This window comes from Camellia sinensis, chromosome 12, assembly GCF_055761805.1.
Source record: "Camellia sinensis isolate YWXY chromosome 12, ASM5576180v1, whole genome shotgun sequence".
Taxonomy (NCBI): Eukaryota; Viridiplantae; Streptophyta; class Magnoliopsida; order Ericales; family Theaceae; genus Camellia; species Camellia sinensis.
In genome coordinates, this window is record NC_138972.1 from 32251763 (window position 1) to 32272595 (window position 20833).

The 20833-nt window shown below is 38.8% G+C and overlaps 1 protein-coding gene across 1 annotated transcript in view; it reads right to left on the reverse strand.

Moving 5' to 3' along the window:
* Window positions 1-7579, reverse strand: part of LOC114313733 (3beta-hydroxysteroid-dehydrogenase/decarboxylase) — a 40298-nt gene extending 32719 nt beyond the window's left edge. The window contains exons 1-3 of the mRNA XM_028260145.2: window positions 6960-7579; window positions 6606-6695; window positions 6341-6474 (exon numbers count right to left, since the gene is read on the reverse strand). Coding sequence (XP_028115946.2) covers window positions 6341-6474; window positions 6606-6695; window positions 6960-7191 — 456 coding nt within the window. The 5' untranslated portion in view covers window positions 7192-7579. The remainder of the gene's footprint in view (window positions 1-6340; window positions 6475-6605; window positions 6696-6959) is intronic.
* Window positions 7580-20833: the final 13254 nt, after the last annotated feature.

Sequence of the window (20833 nt, forward strand, 5' to 3'; positions counted from 1 at the left end):
CATGCCAATGTTCAAATATCATCCCTTCTTTCAATTTAGCCTTCCTTGAGCTTCTTATATTCTGCATCAACATGAATTGGTAATATGTAGAGAAAATAGAAGAAGGGTGATCGGAAAGTAGTTTGCAGGATGTAAGAGCATCTCCAATGCTTCATCTTTTTTCTTTTCATTAAATTTGGGTAAAAAAATTGGTTTAAATCATGATTTGATATGTTCCAATAGCTTTTCATCAAATTTAACTAAAATCTTGATTTGGAAAAAAAAAAAAAAAAAAAAAAACACCTTGTTTTGCCTTGATTTGATAAAAGTTTGATGAAATGATTGGATGAAAAATTTGGTGATTGGATAAAAGTTTTTCATCATTAAATTTGATGAAAAATTTGGTGAAGGATATTGCAATTAGGAATTAGAATAAGAATCCCATGATTACAATCACGGGATGTTAGGTATATGTTATGTGATTTGTGTCTTTATTTTATTTCCTTTCCTATCTTATAAATCTTTATCAGTATATATACACAGGTTAGTCTCCATTCTAGACTAAGCCATTCAATTCATCATATTCTATTTGGTACCAAACCCTAACTCTAACCCTAACCCTTCTCTCTCTCTCTCTCTCTCTCTCTCCCCTCATCCTTGCCCAAGCCCTCCGACAGTCTCTCTCCCACTCTTGCCTTCGACAGCCTCTCTCTCTCACTTTCGGCCCTTACCCACTCCTCTCCTCTTCTCTCCTCAACCCGTCAACCCCTTCTTTCCCTTTGAACAGGCCACCCACTACTTGGGTTAAAGCCGACAGCCATCCCTAGGCAATTCGGTAGCACTAGTTTAGGCCAACAGCCCCTCTAGGGCAATTCGGCACTCTCTGTCCCTGTTTCGGGACTTGGTGCTGATGTGGTAAGCACTTTTTCCTTCATTCTTTTGTTGGTGGGCTACCGGGTTGTTCGATAGCACTTGTTGGGTTAGTTACGCCGTTTGTCTGATGTGTTTGCTCTGTTATTTGTGTATTGTTTTGGATTGATAATTATACACATCACATATTTCTCTAGACACCACGACTAAGTCTCCATCTGATGTTCCTACTGTAGTATCAGTTAAACCCATTCCGGTTAATCCAGATTTTTCTCTCACACCACACTCCTATTCATCGTATCACAAGCATGGTGTCAAATGGGAGAAATTTTGCTGCCTGAAGCCATTCTCTCTATTTAGGGAAAAAGGGGAAAGCTCATTGGTTTTCATCTACCACTACTCAGTCGGACGCTATAGACTCTAAACATATTCAATGGGATATTGATAATTGCACTATCTTGGGATGGATATTCAATTCCATGGAGGATCAAAGTTATCATATGTTCCTATATTGTGATACTATTCCTAGTTGATGGTGCGCCTTATCCTAGATGTATGCGCATGCTCATAATGATGTTCGCATCTTTAAGCTCTATCAGGATATTGCTCGTGCTTCTCGATATACTTGGGTATCTCCAAGCCCGTTGGGAAGAGTTGGCTCAATATAAGCCTTAAACTAATCTTCTGACCAAGGCTGCTTCACTTGTGACCAAGCGACTTGCTCAACAGCATACCTACCAGTTCTTGATAGGTTTAAACTTTGAGTTCGAGTCTCTTCGCATTCAAATTTTAAACACATCTCCTCTACCTTCTCTTTGTGAGGCATTTGCTATTATTAATAGTAATGAGTGCCACTGCCAGATAGTTTAGCCTGTTTCTTCTCCAATTCCTGAGCCTCCTGCCTCCTCTAATCAGATGGCTCTTGCTGCACAGACTGGGTCTCGTCCTTCTACTAGGAAGGTAATTTGTCATCATTGTTAGAGAACCGAGACATGTCCAAGCTAGCTGTTTCAAACTTCATCCTGAGTAAAAACAATGTTTCTCCCGTGCTCGCCCGTCTGACTCATCTCACACCACTACTGTTGTGGAGACTGTCTCAAGTTTTATTGCTCCAGATTTGTATCTCCTTCTGATACAGATCAGTCAGCTTTAGGCCTAGCTTGGTTCTATGATATTTTCCAGGGCCATCATCCTCGACTACCACATTGGCTACAAGTACTCCTACTGCATTCCATGTTCACTCTATACGTCCTACTTGGGTTCTGGATTCTAGGGCTAATGATCACATGACAGGTGAACTTTCCTACCTTTCTTCTCTAGTTCTTGCTGCAACCCAAACTGTGTGTCTCATTGATGATTCTACTACTTTTGTTCGCCATCGAGGTGGTGTTACTTTATCTCCTGATATTACTCTCTATCTTGTGCTACATGTTCCTAACTTTGCATATAATCTTTTGTCTCTGAGCCAACTTGCCAAAGCCTTTCATTGTGTTGTCATTTTCTTACCCAATTCTTGCTTATTACAGGACCTAAGTTTGAAGAGGATTTTTGGCAAGGATATGAGAGTGATGGTCTATACTACCTTAGAGATCCACTAGATCAGCCACCTCTTTCTAGTTTTTCTACTTCTGTGTTACCTGAGGATTCATCCTCCTATGTTTTTTCTTTTAAGACTTTAGTATTATGGCATGTCTGTCTAGGTCATGCAAATTTTTAGTATTTATGTTTATTGTTTCCAACTTTTAATAAAGCTTGTAAGACTCATTAGTTTCAATGTGACGTTTGTGAGTTAGCAAAACATGCTTGTAGTACTTACATTCTTTGTATGCATTGTGCTCCTTCTGTGTTTGATCTCATTCATTTGGATATGTGGGGCCGTTCACGTGTTACTGTTTTGTCTAGCCATGGATATTATGTGACCTTTATAGATGACCACACTCGTTGTACTTGGATTTATCTTATTAAGCGTAAATTTGATGTCTTCTCCATATTTGTTCAATTTCTCCAAATGGTTAAAACCCAGTTCCACACTGTTGTTCGAAATATATAATGGTGGAGAATACACCTTTAATGCTTTTCATTCCCATCTTAATTAGGTTAGTATACTTCAACAACTTGCTTGTCCTAACACTCCTGAACAAAATGGGATTGCCAAACACAAAAACCGCCACATAATGTCTGTGGTTCGTTATCTTTTTTAGGGTATGAATGTTCATAAGTTTTATTGGCATAATGCTATTCTTATCGCAATTTATCTTATTAATCGCACTCCTAGTCGTGTCTTGCACGATCTTGCTCCTCTTCAGGTCTTACATCCTACTAGGACTCTCTTTCCTCTCATACCTTAGGTTTTTGAGTGTACTGGTTTTGTCCAGAACAAAAGTCCTAGTTGCACTAAGTTAGATGATAAGGTCATTAGTTGTATCTTGTTAGGGTATTCCACTATGTCGAAAGGGTATCGGCGTTGTGATCCTAGCACTCGTAAGTACTATCATTCTTGTGTGATGTTTCATGAGGTTCCCTTTTTTCGCACTCACCCTTCTATGCAGGATTCCACTTGCCGCCCATGCGGAAGGATGCCGCCGAAAAGAATGGAACGTTGTTTCGCTCTGCTAGATGCGTTGGATCCCATATAACAAGCAAACTCTTTACCCTCATATTCAAACATGTGGGCGCAAAATGCTATTCCTCTTTTCACTCTTGTCCTATTAGTGGATTCTAATGTTCAGCCTCCTCCCATTTTTCACGAGCTAACTCTACTGAGGCTCCTCTTTCTTCTCCTCTTCCTCCACTGTAGGTATATTCTTGTCATCCTTGTCCTCTGCCAACAGCCTCTCTGATACGTGGGTCAAGTAATTCTTCCCCTTTGATTACTGCTCCTTGTCGCAACCCTCATCGTGATAGACATCCCCCTAATCGATTTGGGTATCTTAGTAGTACTAATCATCCTATTTCTAAGTATCTTTCATATGCCAGTGTCTCATCTATCTATCGTTCCTTCCTTGGCAAGCTCGAGTTGGCAACTATTCCTCGTTCTGTGTCAAAAGCTCTTCAGAATCCCAAGTGGGTGGCTGCTACGCAAACAGAGATGACAGCTTTGGAACAGAATCAGACCTGGCAGCTTGTCTCTCTTCCATCTGGTGAAAGGATTGTTGGTTGCAAATGGGTGTTCACTATTAAGTATTTTACAGATGGCAGTGTGGACCGCTACAAAGCACGACTAGTTGTCAAGGGCTTTACTCAGGTTCCTAGCAAAGATTTTGGGGGCTACCTTTTGCACTGGTCGCCAAGCTTACCTTTGTTCGGCTTCTTATTTCCCTTGTTGCCACCCATTCTTGGCCTCTACATCAGCTGGATGTCAAAAATGCTTTTCTGCATGGGGACTTACTTAAGACTATTTATATGGATCCCCTACCCGATTTTCGGGCTGAGAAGGAGTATGAAGGAAAAGTGTGTTGACTGCGCAAGTCCTTGTATGGGCTTAAACAGTCTCCTCGAACCTAGTTCAACCGCTTTAACTCTGTTATTTTATCCATAGGATTTGTTCAATGCCACTTTAATCATCATACTTGCTTTATTCACAAGAATCCCACTAGTCAGTGTATTATTCTACTTGTGTATGTTGATGACATAATTTTTACAGGCAATGATTCAGTTGGCATAGCACAAGTAATGAGGGATTTGAGTCAAGCATTTGATATTAAGGATCTGGGTCCTCTCAAATACCTTCTGGGTATTGAGGTTGCTCGCTCTCATCAGAAGATTTCACTGTCCCAAAGAAAGTATGTTCTTGATCTTCTTCAAGACACTAGTATGCTAGGGTGTAAAACAACTTCTACTCTTATGGATCCAAACCTCAAGCTTACATTAGAGTCTGGCGAGTTACTGAAGGATCCACGCATGTATCAAAGCCTTGTTGGCCGTCTCATATACTTGACTAACACTAGATCAGACTTGACTTTTGCGGTTAGTGTTGAGTCAATTTATGCATGCACCTCGTATAGAACATCTTGATGTCATTCATCACATTTTGCGGTATTTGAAGATTTCTCCTGATTTGGGATTATTTTTCAAAGGCTCTCTAGTTTCGTTGATGCAGAATCTAGAACTGATAGACGGTCCATATTTGGTTTTGGTACTTTTTATGGTGGCCATCTTATCTCATCAAAAAGTAAGAAACAGGCAATTGTTTCTAGATCTTCTGCTGAAATTGAGTATCGCGCAATGGCGCAGGTTTTGTGGCTTTGCTCTATTCTTACAGAGTTAGGATTTGCTGAGTATTGTGACAACAAATCAGCTATTATGTTATCCTCTGATTCAGTACTTCATGAGCGAATGAAACACATCGAGGTTGACATACATTTTATTCGAGGAAAGGTTTGGATTGGTATTGTGAGTCCGCCAGTTGTCTCTTCTTCTGAGCAACTAGCTGATATGTTCACAAAGTCTGTTGGTCCAACATTACTTCGATCATCTATTATTAAGCTGGATTTATTAAATGTCCAGCTTGAGGGGAAGTGTTGGAATTAGGAATTAGGAATTAGGATAAAAATCTCATGATTGTGTAATCATGGGATATTAGGCATATGCTATGTGTCTTGTTTCTTTATTTTATTTCCTCTCCTATCCTGTAAATTTTTATCTTGTAAATTCATTCATGCTTCTGTTTGCAAGATGTAAGAGCATCTCCAATCCTTCATCTTTTTTCTTTTCATTAAATTTGGGTAAAAAATTGATTAAAAGCATGATTTGATATGTGATGCTCCAATAGCTTTTCAACAAATTTAACTAAAAGCTTGATTTGAAGATAAACTTGTTTTGCCTTGATTTGATAAAAATGTTGGTGAAAACTTGATTTGATAAAAGTTTGATGAAATGATTGGAGGTCATTTTCATCAAATTTTTCATCAAATTTAAATTTGATAAAAGATTCGGTGAAGGATTGGAGATGCTTTAGTGATTTTAAATAAGGAAACTTTTCAAACAATTGGCTTTCTTTTGTTTTCTTTTTTTCACTTTACATAGAGAGTTTGAGGATAAAATGTAAGAAGTGGAGAGGAAAAGGTGAAAAAGGAGAGAGAATCATGATGGAATGGAAAAAAAGAGGTTCAAGAAGGTGAGAACCCATTGACTGGCAACTTCCCTATGAACAGAATTGGATGGCCAACTTACAGGGGCAACAAAGTACTGGTTTTGTTTTTCCTTGGTACTTTTTATCTTCTTTTTTTTTTTTTTTAATATAAGAAGCAATGAGAGCTTGCTCTCTGGAAAAATTAGAAATTGATCTAAATCTTAAATGAGAAGTTGGGGGGTGAAGAAAATAGCATAAAGTAGTCCAAACGCACTCATAAGTCTGTTTCAACCAGTTATACAAAAAAATTAAATATATATATAAAATAATATAAAGTAAGTTCTTCTGCTGCTGCTAATCATATTCCAGGATTCATATAAAGTTGATCTTGATTTGCAACACACAACTTTGACAAAGTACCTTAGCTGGATATGGCAATGACTCATCCCCATTAATTATTCCATGAACTCCATCAAAGACCACACTAGGAGAGCTAGTGTATATAAGTCTCTTAACTTTATGCTCAACACAAGCATCAATTATATTCTGTGTTCCTGTAGGCCATAATCAGAAAAACAATTGAACTACATATAATCAATAGCATGAAAGCGGAGAAAAACAACTAATTTCTAAAATTCACAAAAAATTTAATTCCTAATGCACTCCCCACAAGCAACATTTTTACCCTTGACATTAACTGAATGGTGAAGCTCATGATTGTTGATGGATGAATCTGGAGCAGCCATGTGGAAAACAACCTCAGCTCCTCGGCAAACTACAGAAGAGACCCAAAAAATTATACTAAAAGCACAAAACAGGATTAATATGTGAGATATATATAGCAAAAAATGAAAATTTGATTGACCCATTAGTCTATTTATTGCAAGAGCATTGCCACATCCACCGAATTTGGGCTCGCCCGAATTGCCCGAATTTGTGAATGCCGGTCATCAGAGCGGTCTCCAGCTGGTCATCCGGTTGACACACCGGTAGACAACAATGGATGGAAAGTGAATGAAAAAGAGATAGAAAGGGTAACCTTGGAGTACTTGGGACTTGTCGCGAAGATCGGCGGAGACGTATTGAGCACGGCCAGAGCGGAGAGCTTGACCGAGGGTTCCAATGTCCTCGGAGGGATCAAGTTCGATGGAGGGTCCTAAGTCAGCAATACGAACAGAAAACATGTCGTATCGGATGAGCATTTCGACCAAATGCCTAGCCGCAAAGCCTCTACCCCCAGTCACCACGCACCATCTCTCCTCCCCTTCCATCTCTAACTTCAGTTTCAGCTGAAAAACCAAAACCAAGATTCTCTAAATCTATAGCAATGGCGCTAGTTTATTGACACATAGATCATACATGTATCGATTGAGAGTATTCTTATCTTCTCTTTTATCACTCTGCTACTTTGGGCTCGATGGATCCAACGGATTTCTGGAGATCTGGAAGCAGAGAGAGAGAGAGATGTCGCTGCCCCTGCTCTGGTTGTGAGCAAAGCACTGAGGCTAGACTAGACGAAGGCATGTTTTGCGAAACAAAAAATAGTTTATTGGCTTTTTTTTTTTCTTTTTTGTTTTTTTTAAAAAAATATATACAAAGGAAAGGCGATGGCACCTAACAAAGCCAAACCTTTGTATGTGTTTGGTTCGGCCATCCCTCACGGGAAATTCTATTTCCAACATCCTGATAAACTCAGTCAACACACTTAGGCCAAGTTTGGGAACACCTCAAAAAATTAAAAATTCAAAAAGTTATTCAAAAAGTTAAAAAGTTATCATTATTCATCAAAAGTCAACAATTACGGCTGCACAACTCCCAATTCTAATTTTCTCCTACAAATCAATTTTTACAATTTTTTATTACACATTTTTTCATAAAAAGTCAAAAAATTAACCCAAACATTCATATTTTCAACCTCAACTTTTTAGTCTAAAAAGACAAAAAGTACACTTATTTAGTCTTCCCAAACTTGGCCTTAATGAAAAATTAAATTAATGACAATTATATCTTAATTAAAAATTACTATAATATTCATTTCTCTAATTTTAGGAGTAATTCTATTTACACATCACCATTTCTCTCAATTCATACAATTTCTCTAATTTTTTAATTATATTTCTATCCTTTAATCAAATTACCAATACACCCCTCCATTTCTTTCTCCCTCCCTCCCTCTCTCTCAATTCAACCCTAACATTTGCTATTGCCGACCACCCAACCACCTCTCTCTCTTCCGATCATCACCACCTTCATAGCATTTCTCTCCTTCTGCCAGTGCCATCTGATCACCCCTCTCTAGCCCCCGCCACCGCCGCCACCGCCGCCACCGCCATCCCCTCTCCAGTCCAGCATACTCTCCCCAATCCAATCGCGCCTCCCCAGCTCTGTCGTCCACCCCTCTGTCGTCCTCTGCCCTTCTCCACCCTCTGCAACTAGCACCATCCCTCTCCTTCCCAACCCTAATATCTCTCGCAGCCCATTCCGCAACCCCTTCTCTTCTTCTTTTTATTCTTCTTCTTGCTCAAACCCTAGATCTAGAAACCCAAACCCTAGCTAGATGAGGGGTAGATCACAGAGTACGGTTATCGAAAGGGGTTGTTGGCAGTGGGGGGCTGCGGCGTTGTTGTTGGAAGTGAAAGGCTAGAGAGGTGGTTGACGATAATGATGGTGAAAGATGATGATCATTGTGATTGAGAGAGAGAAATCGCAGATGGAAGAAAGATCGCGATCTAGCAATTGCGACTGAATGGAAGGGAGCTACGATGGCGGCGGCGGCAGCAGCGGCGATAGCGGAAAAAGACAAAGATGAGGGACTGACAGAATGGGGATGTGATGAAAGGAAGGGAGATTGGAGAGGAAAAAGTAGTGGCGGGAGGGGGAGAGAGGCTAGGGAGGGGCGGCAGCCATGAGAGGCTGAGAAGGGAATGCCGCAAGTAGGAGGCCGTGATTGCTGGCAATGGTAGAGTGAGGGTTTGTTGGACAAGATAAGGGTAGTTTAGTATTATCTGAAAATTATTGGTGTGTATTGAGATAAAATTAAAATTTTTTATTTGTGTATGGTTTGCACAGAGTAAATGATGTGTGCTAAGATAAGTAATGGTATATAAATAGAATTACCCTAAAGTGTGTGTACATATGAGGGAAGGATTTATTTGTAATTTTAAGGATGTGGGTTGAGATAATTACTTAATAATTAAATTAATAGAGATGTGTATTGAGAAAAGATTTGCCCTGAACTTTTTAGGGTGGTGGAAATAGAATTTCCCATCCCTCACCCTTTTCGCAAACAACAAAGATACATCTTTCTAAATTAATAGATTTTAATAAGTTTTAATGACATAGAAAGTTAAATATATATATATATATATATAAAAGATACAAACATCACTATTATAATAAGACCCACACTCTATTAGAGTTAGTAGAGCTCCTTGAGCTCCAAAACATTTTTGTTTTGCAAATAGCATCATTTATGTATTCCCCTCTAATTATTAGAGAAAATTTTCAACTAATTTTTTTTATAAAAATGAGACACAAAATAATAAAGGACGCTCTGACAATAAATTTACTAGGTGTTAAAAAATTAGGTGATTCTATTTACACATCACTAATACTTTTAATATATATCATTAATAAATTAAATTTATATTCTAATAATATTTTTCAATAAAATGACCATTAAGGACAATATGGGTTATATTCTACCCATTCAAAAATTTCATATTTAAAAATATAACATACGCTTCACACATCATCCCTATAGGGTTTAGGATTTTAACATATAAACATTGTGGGTGTGTTTGATTTGATTTTAGGAGATAAATTTTAAAAAAAATCTTAGGGAAAGAGTTTAGAAATTTTTTTGGTTTATTTGGTTGTATATTTTGAAAATAGTTTTGGAATATGGGAGTTTGGAATGATTTGATATTTTGTTGTAGTTGAGTAGATGTATGTGAGAGAGAGAAAAAGTAATTGAGGCCAAGTTTGGGAAGTCCCAAATAATCCATCTTTTTATCTTTTTTTCATCACATCACCTCTCTACTTTTCTGCACATCTTTTCGTAAAAAGACAAAAAGTGCACTTATTTAGGTCATCCCAAACAACCCGCGAGAATGAGAGAGGAAAGAGAAAAAGTGATTGATTGATGTGTAGAAGATAAAAAGTAATTTTGAAATTTTTTTTCCAAAATTACTTAACCAAACAAAATTTTTAAAAAAATTCTCCAAAATTTATTTCTCAAAAACAAACCAAACTATAGCGATCCTGGTATTCCCTTTACTGTTCTGTTGTATTCCGGACCTTGGTTCCGTGGAATTGGTAGTTGTATTTATCTTATCGTCGTCCTTTAATTCCATTTCTTTGAGTTTTAGGATATGTTGGGCTTGTTTCGAGAAGGTGGGTTGAGCCTTGGTTTAAAACCTTGTTGCTGTGTTTTTGGTCGTCCCACTCGAGCGGGTATTTGAGCGCTCGAGCGGAGATTGCACACTCCCAGTATTTTGATGCTCTGCAAAACTTCTGCAGGTTGGTTTTCTACGCTCGAGCGGGTTTCTTGCGCTCGAGCGGGTCACGCTCGAGCGGGCTTATTGGAGCTCGAGCGGCTAGTACTTTTTGGTAAAAGTTCTAAGAGGGGAAAAATTGCGCTCGAGCGGTCTGGTTTTTCACGCTCGAGCGGGTGTGCTTTATTCCTGTGTCTTGGAGCTCGAGCGGACCTTATTGAGCTCGAGCGGACCATGGTTTTTGTTCTTGACACTCAAGCGTTGTGTTTTCCGCTCGAGCGGGAATGTCGTATAACAGAAGGCAGCTGGGCATTTTTAAATCATTTTTCTACACTTCCTCTCTCTCTCCTACTTTCCAAAAAGATATTTTGAGAGCCTCTCTCTCTAGAAACTCCCTTCTCTCTAGGGTTTGATCTAGTTAAAGTGCTTTCCTTCCCTTCGGCCTTTGTAAAAGTTGTGTTGATCGTTAAGGGCGTTGTTTTGATTCGAAAAGTTTGGAGTTTGGAGCACTTTGGTTTTGGTCTCTCCTCCATTCGAGCTCTAACTTCGAGGTAGGGATATCCTACTCCTCTTTATGAGCTTTGTCTTTGAATTTTAGCATTTTGATATGTTGGAGGTTGTTGGGTAATTTTGAGAAAGTTTGGGGGCCTTTATGTAATTTTTCATAAAAGAGGGTTTTTAACTAAATTGAAACCTTGTATGTTTGTAGCATTGAAAATGGTAATTTCGTTATGAAATTGGTGGGGATGGGACCTTAAGATCGATATTGAGAATTATGGGAATTTGCCCTAATTGGTTTAATTAATTAATTTGTATAATTAATTTGGGAAATGAGGAATTGGATTGGAAATGTTGGAATCAGGAATGTATGGGATTAAAAGGTGTAGTTGGATCATTTATCGCTCACCTAGTTGAAATGTTGATTTATACATCCATTAGTGCATTTATTTTCTGTTTAGAAATAATTGCTTTGGGCTATCGGTGGAGGATAGTCTTGACTGTTATAGACAATGCATGATGATTAGTTAAACGAAAACTAATCAATGGAATGTGTCATTGAGTATGACGGTTGAAAGAATACATTAACTTTATGTATTGGTTGATAATGTGTATAATAACTGCTTATATGCATTGTGTTGTGTTGGAGGAGATAGGGGATGTACTCCACGGTTTAGGGGAAGATAGAGGATGGACCTCTAAACCGGATGTTGTGTGGGAGGAGATAGGGGATGGACTCCGTAGATACAGTTCATATGCTTGTCTATTAATGTGTTGATACAGCTCTTATGCTTATCTTTGGAAGTGTGATATAGCTCTTATGCTTATCTGTGGAAATGTTGATACAGTTAATAGGCTTATCTGTTGATATGTTGATATAGCTAATATGCTTGTCTATTGTAAAATGGGAAAATGTTTAATATGAGTTACTGTCTCATATACGTTGTTTTGCTAGGTTCTGAGCCATGGTTATGAATTGAGGATTGGATAGATATAGAAAATGAAATGTAACATGGACTTGCAAGTCATGAAATTGTAATGTGATATAAGTGGAAGTATCAGTGTTGGGCATCTATCAACTGCTAATCTTTTAGTCATTGTTCATAGTTGGTTTAGTGTATTTCTACTGGGCTATGGCTCACCCTATATGGGAACATCATTTTCAGGTACAGGTAGCATGCCACCTCCAAGGACATAGCTTGAGAGGCATAGAGGTTGACAGACTTTTAGGATGTTTGTTTCTTTTGATGTATTACATATAAATTCAAGCCTAGAGCTTAATGTGTATCTGAGTTAGTACTCATTTCTTGTAACCAAGTGTTGGCTTAGAAAGTTGTAAGCCCATGGGGCATTTACTTTTGTTGTCAACATGTAATACTGTTTGTAAGGAATTACTCTGATAAATGGAAGGAGGTTGATCTTTTATATATCAATGCATGTCAATATTGATGGGTTTAATGTTATTATTTTGAGGGTGTTACAACTTGGTATCAGAGCGTACCGAGTTCAAATACTTTGGGTACGTGGGAAGTGATTAGGATCACAATGGGTTTGTCTCGCTTGAGAGAGACTTAGGTGTAGTGTCATATGCTATGTGTTTAGATTGATAACATGCTTATTTGACTATGTGGGTATGGGATTTGATTTCTAGGATGTTAATTGGATCCTTGGGTTTTTGGAAGTCTTGTTGGAAAACAAACCAAACAAAGCCTGTATTTCTTCAAAATTACTCAACCAAACAAAATTTTTAAAAAAATTCTCCAAAATTTATTTCTCAAAAACAAACCAAACAAAGCCTGTATTTCTTCATCATCTTCATTATTAATACTCATAATATCATTTGTTATCAATTAACTGATTTCATTCTCTTTTCCATTATACTTATTTTTCAAACTCAAAACATTATTGCTTTTAAAGATTTAGGGTTTAAGAACATTGAAATCAATTAGTTTTGAAGATTTGCACACCATGGATGACACTGAGATGGTTGGTTCCAATATAAACATTGAAAACATTGATTTGAACATTGAAAATGTCAGTTTATGACTTAGTTTCTTGGTTTTTTATTTATCTCATTTGTATGTTAAGAAGATGAGTTTGTTCGTCGTGATTGGATAATTAGAGTTAAACTTTTACACAATGTTCAATTATTTATATTTGAACAACACAATTTTGTTCAAATTATTGAAATTGATAAAATATTAAATGTTCATATATAAAAAATTGAACATTTTAAGTTAGTTCAGTTAAAATAAATTAAACTTTTATTCGTTGTTTAGATATAAATTTTTTAACACATTAAGTTTGTTCAACTATGTATTCTTGAACATGACTAATTTGATGAATTTGTTAAAAAAAAATTCAAAAATTCTATACCCACCTAATGTAGCAATTTTGAAATTGCATGTGAGAATGAAATGTGAGAATCAAAAGTGAGAATGACAATTTGAAACGATGACAAGAGACGAGAGTTCAACATCGACAATAAAGATCAACACCGATGAAGATAGAGGTCGAACAAAATACTTTGCCGGTGATCTGAAACGACAAGATGACAAGATGAGACACGATGAGAGTTCAATACCAACTATGGAGATCAACATCGGCGAAGATGAAGGCCGAATGAACCTCTATCGGCGATAGAGATTAAGATTGACAAAAATTGTATATGTTCTGAAGATTGGTGAAGATGAAGACTTTTTGGTGTGTGCTATGGTGTGTATTCAAATAGTTATTGTTGTATTAATATAGGTTAGTAATGGAAAACTAAGATGTGAAATAAGGTATTTTTTAACCCTAAAAATTATTTTTTGTGTGTATTAAGTAACGGTGTGTACTGAGAGTATTAGTGGTGCGTAAATAGAATCACCCTAAAATATTATGTCCATAACAACATGCTTGTCTAAAATGACCAAATTATATATATGGGTATAACGGTGCAAACAACCAAAAACAAACCTAACAAACTCTCTCTCTCTCTCCTCTCTCTTTTTCTGATTTGAACCTCGCCGATGCCACCACCAACGCTTCATCCACCTCACCCTCAACGATGACTTATTTTTGATGCATAGATCTAGTCACAACAAAGATTTGGTTGGAGTGACACGATCTGGTAGTAGAACGAAGCATAGATATGTTTCCCCCGTCACTGCTCCTCCGACGCAGAGATCTGTTCCTCTACTACTACCTCGCCATCTCTTCGATGCTATCTCTGTCGTTGCTTCTTTGCTATCTTCTTCATATCTATTTCATGTCTCTAAATTTGAGTCAGCATTATTATCATAAAGAGAAAGATCTCTACCGAAAGATCTAAACCATTGTCCAACTCACCGAAGTATTGCCTTTATCACTACAACAACACAGTAGCAACGACGGCGTTGGTAGATGTAGACACCCTATTTTTGACCGACCTTAAGACTCAGACGTCATCGAATGAGCGCTCGATGGTTGCGCATGTTTGTGCTCGTTTCGAGTTTCTGAAGTTTTCAGTTGAGTGTCTTGCCTCCGGGACTCTGAACTCTTTGTGTTTTGGCTTGGTTTGTAGACCATGCCTTGTTGCCCTTGCCTAGAGAGAGAGAGAGAGGCCTGTAGGCCACTTTTTGTAGTCTTAGACTACTTTTCCCTCTTGTAGGCTAGTTTCCGGTTTCCGATTTCCGGAGCCTTCAGCCGAGCGCCTTGTCTGAGGACCTCTTAACGTTCTCATCTTGGCCTGGTTTTTGGACCATGCCTTGTTGCCTTTGCCTAGAGGTAAACAGAGGTCTATAGACCACTTTTTGTAGTTGTAGACTACCTTTCCCTCTCGTAGACCACTTTTTGTGCCCATAGACTAGTTTTCGGAGCTTCTGGCTGAGTGCCTCGCCTTGCGGACTCTTGTCTTGCTTCCTTTTTGGTTTGGTTTTGAACCAAACCTTCTTATCCCTTTGCCTGGAGAGTAAAACAGGGGTGTAGACCAGTTTCTTCCCCTGTAGACCACTTTTCTTCCCTGCAAACCAGTTTTCTAGTCGGCCAGCTAGGGTGGGTGGTCTGTGGACCACCTAAAGTGGTCGGCAGCCATGCCACCACCTTCCTTTCTCTGTGCAGACCACCTTTCCCCCCTTACTGACCACTTTTTGTCCTTGCAGACCATTTTTTCTGGTCGGTCGACCAGTGGGAGTGGTCGATCAACCACTTCAACTGGTCGACAGCTTTCTTGCACTTTCTGCAGATATTTTTCTTGCCAACTGTGCCAACTGTTGGGCACAGAAAGCATCCTCCATACACGTGTATGGACGTGTATGGAGGGATTGCACCAAGCTTCTAGCTTATTCAACAAGCTTGAAGCTTGGAATTCTATATAAGGGAGTCTCCCCCCTCTTGTCTCAAGTTCAGAAAAATTGGTTGAGGGCTATACATATCATTATGTCTCTATATTACTCTCTCTCTCTATATTTGTTCCATTTTGTGCTCAAAAGTGTCATTTCTTCACACTTTTGCACACAAACACCTAGTGAAACACCTTTGCTTTGGAGCTGAGGCACCTTGAAGCTGGTTTTGGGTTTTTTGGATGCTTTTGGTCAAAAAAGTTGCTGGAGTTGCTGCTTTGTCCTTGTTCTTCAAGGGTAAGAAACTAGCCCCTTAAAGCTTTGTTTTTGATTAAGTCTTTGGCCCTATTTGCATGATGTTTTAGGCCTAACTTTAAGCTACAAAAAGCTTTATTTTCAAGTGTTTAAGATGTTGGTTTGAAGCCTCTTTGGTGTTAGGGGTAGTCTACCCCCTTTTGTGCCTTATTCTGCTTTGTTTTGTGCCACCTCTTTAGGCATTTGAGGTCACCTTTGTTTGGCCTCTTCACCACTAAATTTCAAAGGAATTTCAGTGGTGGAAAGTGTGTTTTGATCCCTAAGTGGGTGGGGGTTGTCCCCTCCCCTCTTCTCTTGTGTGCTTGTGTTGATGGCTCACCAAGTTAGCATGTTTTTCTACCTCCTTGGGGGCCCATCTTATCATGTCTTAGGCCTTATTTTAGCATGGCATAACACTGTTTTGGGTTGGTTTGGTTATCTCTTACATGCTCCTTGCACTTGTAGTGCAATTCCACTCACTAGCCTAACATGCATCATGCTTTGGACCATCATTCTAGCATGTTTTTGGCTCCACTTCAGCAAGCTTTTACTCATGTTTTGCCATGCTTAAGCTCTATTTTAAGTTATTTTGGTCATGCATGCCTTGCTTTGTATAGCCATAGTGCAATCTTGCTCACTAGCTTTGAGTTTTCAAGTCACTAGCATGCATTGCTTGGGCTATTTGCATGATTTAGCATCATTTAATATATGATTTTAGCGCACGAAGTGTGGTCATACTCTCCCATGCTTCACTCGTTCAATGCTTTTGGAGGGTTATGCTTTATGTTTCACATGAGCCAATATGTATGTCATCTTGCCTAAGCTTTTGGGCTACCATTTCAATGTGTTTTGGATCTTATTTTGCCATGATACAACTCTATTTTTGGTTGGTTAGAGCATCTCTCATTTGCTTCTTACACTTGTAGTGTAACCATGCTCATTGGTCTTGCATGCTTGGTGTTTTGGCTTACCATGCTAGCTTGTTTTGGCTTCATTCCATGGATGTTTTGGCATTGTTTTGACCTGTCTTGGGACTATTTTGGGTCACCTTGGCCCTTTGGGTCTTGTTTGATATGGTCATGGTACAAATGTCTTGGCTAGCCTGAAGCTTTGAGCCTCTTAGCATGCCTCATTTGTGATATGTGCATGTTTTGGCATCATTTGGCATGTTATTTCAAAGCACATAGTATTGTCACACTTCCATGTTTTTCACTCTTTAGGTGCTCTTGAGAGTCACACCTTAATGCCTTATTCATGGGCCAATGCATGAGCATGCATTTTCTTGCTTTTAATGCTAGCATTTCAGAGCATCTCAGCCACTGTTTTGGTATGCATGGTGTCTATTTGGTGTTGGTTTAGTCCATCGAGCATTACTTTGTATGATTCTAGTGTTGTGTCTTTTGCTAGCTTTTAATACTTAAGTATTCTAGCATGTTGTGCATGAGTGTTTACATGTTAGAGTCTTGTGCATACCATCTTAACATGTCCAGTTTAGCATGTTGTTGCATTGCATTGTGCTTGCATGTTGTTGCATTGCTTTGTGTTTGGCATGTCATATGTGTTGCATTGTGTTTGGATCAGATGTTGATCCAAACACGAGAAATGAGGGGCGTTTCATACTTGAAGTGATGAAACGCACCTCATTTCTCGGTCGCTGACCCTATTGATCAAGCATGATAGAGGTGGAGGCCCTTATGTGTTATTTGTGCATTCATTGACATTGAATTGTGCAAACTCAGCTTCTCGGCCATCGTGCATTGCGATGCTCGGTTGGTGGCCCGAGAGTCGAGAACCGCACTCCCTTGAGCTTGAGAAATGATAGGAAGGGTGGTTGTGCACACATATCTTGCAAATATACTGCTATGCCCCTTCTTGTTCTTTGTTGCAGCAAAACTGGAGTCTGGCTGCATTTTCTGGTCGGCAGACTAGTAAAAGTGGTCGGCCGACCACTTTTTCTGGTCTACAACTAGTTTAGGTGGTCTACAGGTAGTCTATACCACCATTTTTTGATCGGCAACCCACCAGAAGATCCCCATGTTGGAGAAGAAGCTATTTGGAAGTTTGTGCAGTGTTCTCAAATCAAATGCAAACAGAGGCAATTGGGGGCATGGTAATGGATTTCCGAGCGAGGCAATCAAGAGCATGCATCATTCATTATTCCGAGGCAGAGCTATGGCAGCCTAACTTAGATGCTTTTCATACTTGGTTTTGTAACTTACTTAATTTGTTAATTAATTAAAGTATTGTAATAATTAGTTGTAGCTAGTTATTCAATTTGTGTTGTTTAATAATTAGTCTAATTAGATTATTAGATTAGTTAAGTAGCTTAGCTTAATGTAGCTATCTTAGTTTATTCTTTCGGACCCTCCTCCGAGAGGGCGATTTTGTAATAAGTGTGCGTGTGTGTGATGCACGTCTTCCAATCCCATTTCTTTCTCCCTTTTACTTATCAGCTTTGGATGGTTAATTTTAGGACATGTTTCAATTAGCATACTTATGTTTTGCATGTGTGCATCATTCATTGCTCGGCGCATCATTCAAACTGCATCATATTTCAATACCTATTTGAATACATGTATCAAGTGTTGTAAACCATATGCCATCTTAGAATAGTCTAGCCTATTTAGTTGCATTTTTGCATGTGTTGCATTAGGCATTTAACATTGCTAGGATCATGCATTGATTACTAACTAGCTTCTTTTTTTTTTGCTTGGAGTACACTGTGAGTGTTTATGCTTTAGCATCCTTGCATGTGTGTAAGTGACTGCCATGATAGCATACTTGCCATGAGGCTATGTGCTTATGTGTTTAAACTGTATGAATGCCTGTGGATGAAGGCTTCATTGCTTGAATTGGAATAATTCATCGAAATGTGAGTTTTAAGCCCACTTAAAGTGGCAAATCATCATGTTTTAAGCCCACCTTGTTCGGTGGCAAATCCGCGACTTAGCCTACTTGCGAGTAGCAACTTCAAACCATTTTAAAAAACAAACATGAGATGTTTTGTTCCAAATTTAGTGATTTAGTCTATACTTGTATGCTGTGCGCATCACATAGTAAGCTAGCTAATAAACCGGAATAAGAACACATGTGTTTTCAAAAACAACATATCATGATTAGTAGAGGCTGATCCTTTGATTGGGCGAGCGGGGGTGCTCATTTCAAGACCTTCCCCGCTCGTAGCCAAGTTCCCGAGCCGAGGTAACTTTGGTGATGACGGACATGTGGCCTTAGGCACGAGTCAGGGTTTCCTAAATTTCCTAAAATAAAATATTTAGGTGGCGACTCTGAAATCTGGCAAAGCAGTCCATGTTTGGCACTTTTTGATTCAAAATCGATTTTCCAAACGATTTGCCGGATTTGGACTCTTTAGTGATTTATCAGTCTTACATTACACTTTGTGAGATTAGATTTAGAACCGTGACATGAGTCCGAACTATAGTAGCTAGAACTAAAATTCGCGCCCTCACGCGCTGAGCGGAGTTCGGGCGGTGTACAGTAGAGCAGTAATGGTGGCGTCATGTCACGAACCAAACCAGCCCCTAAGGGTTTAGCATCGTAACTGGCCAGTAATTCGTGATTACCACAGGCCTACTTAACAGTAATGACAATAATACAATAAAAAGGGGCTGGCGGAAGCCAATCAATAATAAAAAGATATCCAATGAGTTGTGAAAACCTAAATAGAAAAAGACTCTTATGGACATAACCACATTTATAGCCGTATATATATACCAAAAACACATATACAAAGTAGCATAGAGATTAGGGACATAATCCCCTCATCATAACTGTACAGTCAAAAGTCTTAAACATTCATCACACTTAACAAAAAGGGGTGGACAGGAACACCCAAAAGCCTTGATTCGTGCAGGTTCGAAACCTCGAAGTGAGGCACAATGGCTGGCTTAACAAAATATGAGCTTCGGTTGGCGCCTCTAGCTTTGGTCCGGTGCCTGGCCACCTACATATATATATAAACTGTGAGCTAAAGTCCAGTAAATAACAAATGCATAAAAGGGTTAAGAATGAATGTCCTTTCGGTAATTGAAACAGTCGTTTGCATCTGTAAATCAGTTGTTCAATCAGTGACTCATATTTCAAGTAATAATATTCAGTTGGAAACCATAGCAGTCATACCGTGGTACATCTAATAGCAGAACAGTACAGTAGGTCTAAATAGATCGAACAGTCAGTTGATGGCCATCAAAACAGGAAACAGTAGTAGTTCCACATATTGGAACTGACAGAGATCTCTAAAACAGTAGCAGTAACAGTAACAGTAATAGTAACAGTCAGTTGCTATGGATGCCACGAGTACAGTTCATAAAATAGGACAAACATTCATTTAGTAAACAATGTCATTTCATAAAACAGTGCAGTCAATCGTTCAGAAAATAATTATAATTGAGCATAGCTTTACGACATTGTTACTCACAGATTACTAGGCTATAGGCAGGCTAATCAGCGTCCTTGGGTGCCAAACCTACATGGTTGCAGAACGAACACATACTAAATTGCACACCCGGAATTAATAACTTAGCCCCTCGCTTGTTTTGGTGTGGTTCTAAATCATTATCCTCATTATGATGCCTTAAACATGGCCTAGGAATGCCTAGGATGGAATGAGGATGCAAAAATGTACTTAAAAACATTTTTCAAAACTTGCTGAAAACAGGGGTCTCAATCGAGCGTGGCTTCCTTTGCTCGAGTAGACATGCAGAATGTGCTTGGTCGCTCAAGCGTAGACTCCTTCGCTTGAGCAATCTGCAAAAATGTGAAAAGTACTGGTTGCTGAAAATCTCCGTTCGATGCTCGCTTGATGCTCGCTCGAGCATGAAATACAGTTCCTCGCTCGAGCGCAAGTCTTGTCGCTCGAGCGTGCTTCTGCACAAGCAAAAATTCTGAGAGCTTGCAATTTACGCTCAAGCCAGCCTTCTGTTGCTCGAGCGAAAGTATGAAAACAAAGCTGGTCTCTCGAACGTGAAATCCTTCGCTCAAGCGAGGAGGCAAAATTCTGGGTTTTCCAGATTTGCTCCCAAAGCTCAAACCATGGATTTAATATGCCAAAACTCATCCTTTTAGGACAATTCTCTAGAAAATACTTAGAGACTCATAACACAACATGTTTTGAAGATCATTTTATAAAATTAAAGCCCAAAAGTGTGTCAATTGTACCAAATTTCAACTAAAACTTTATGATTGATTCAAAGACATGACATGTATGAGTTCTCATGAACTCCAAAACTCCAAAGTATGATCAAATGCAAGATTCAACTGAAAAATATGGTGAATTTCTAAGGCACAACCATAATATGAACATG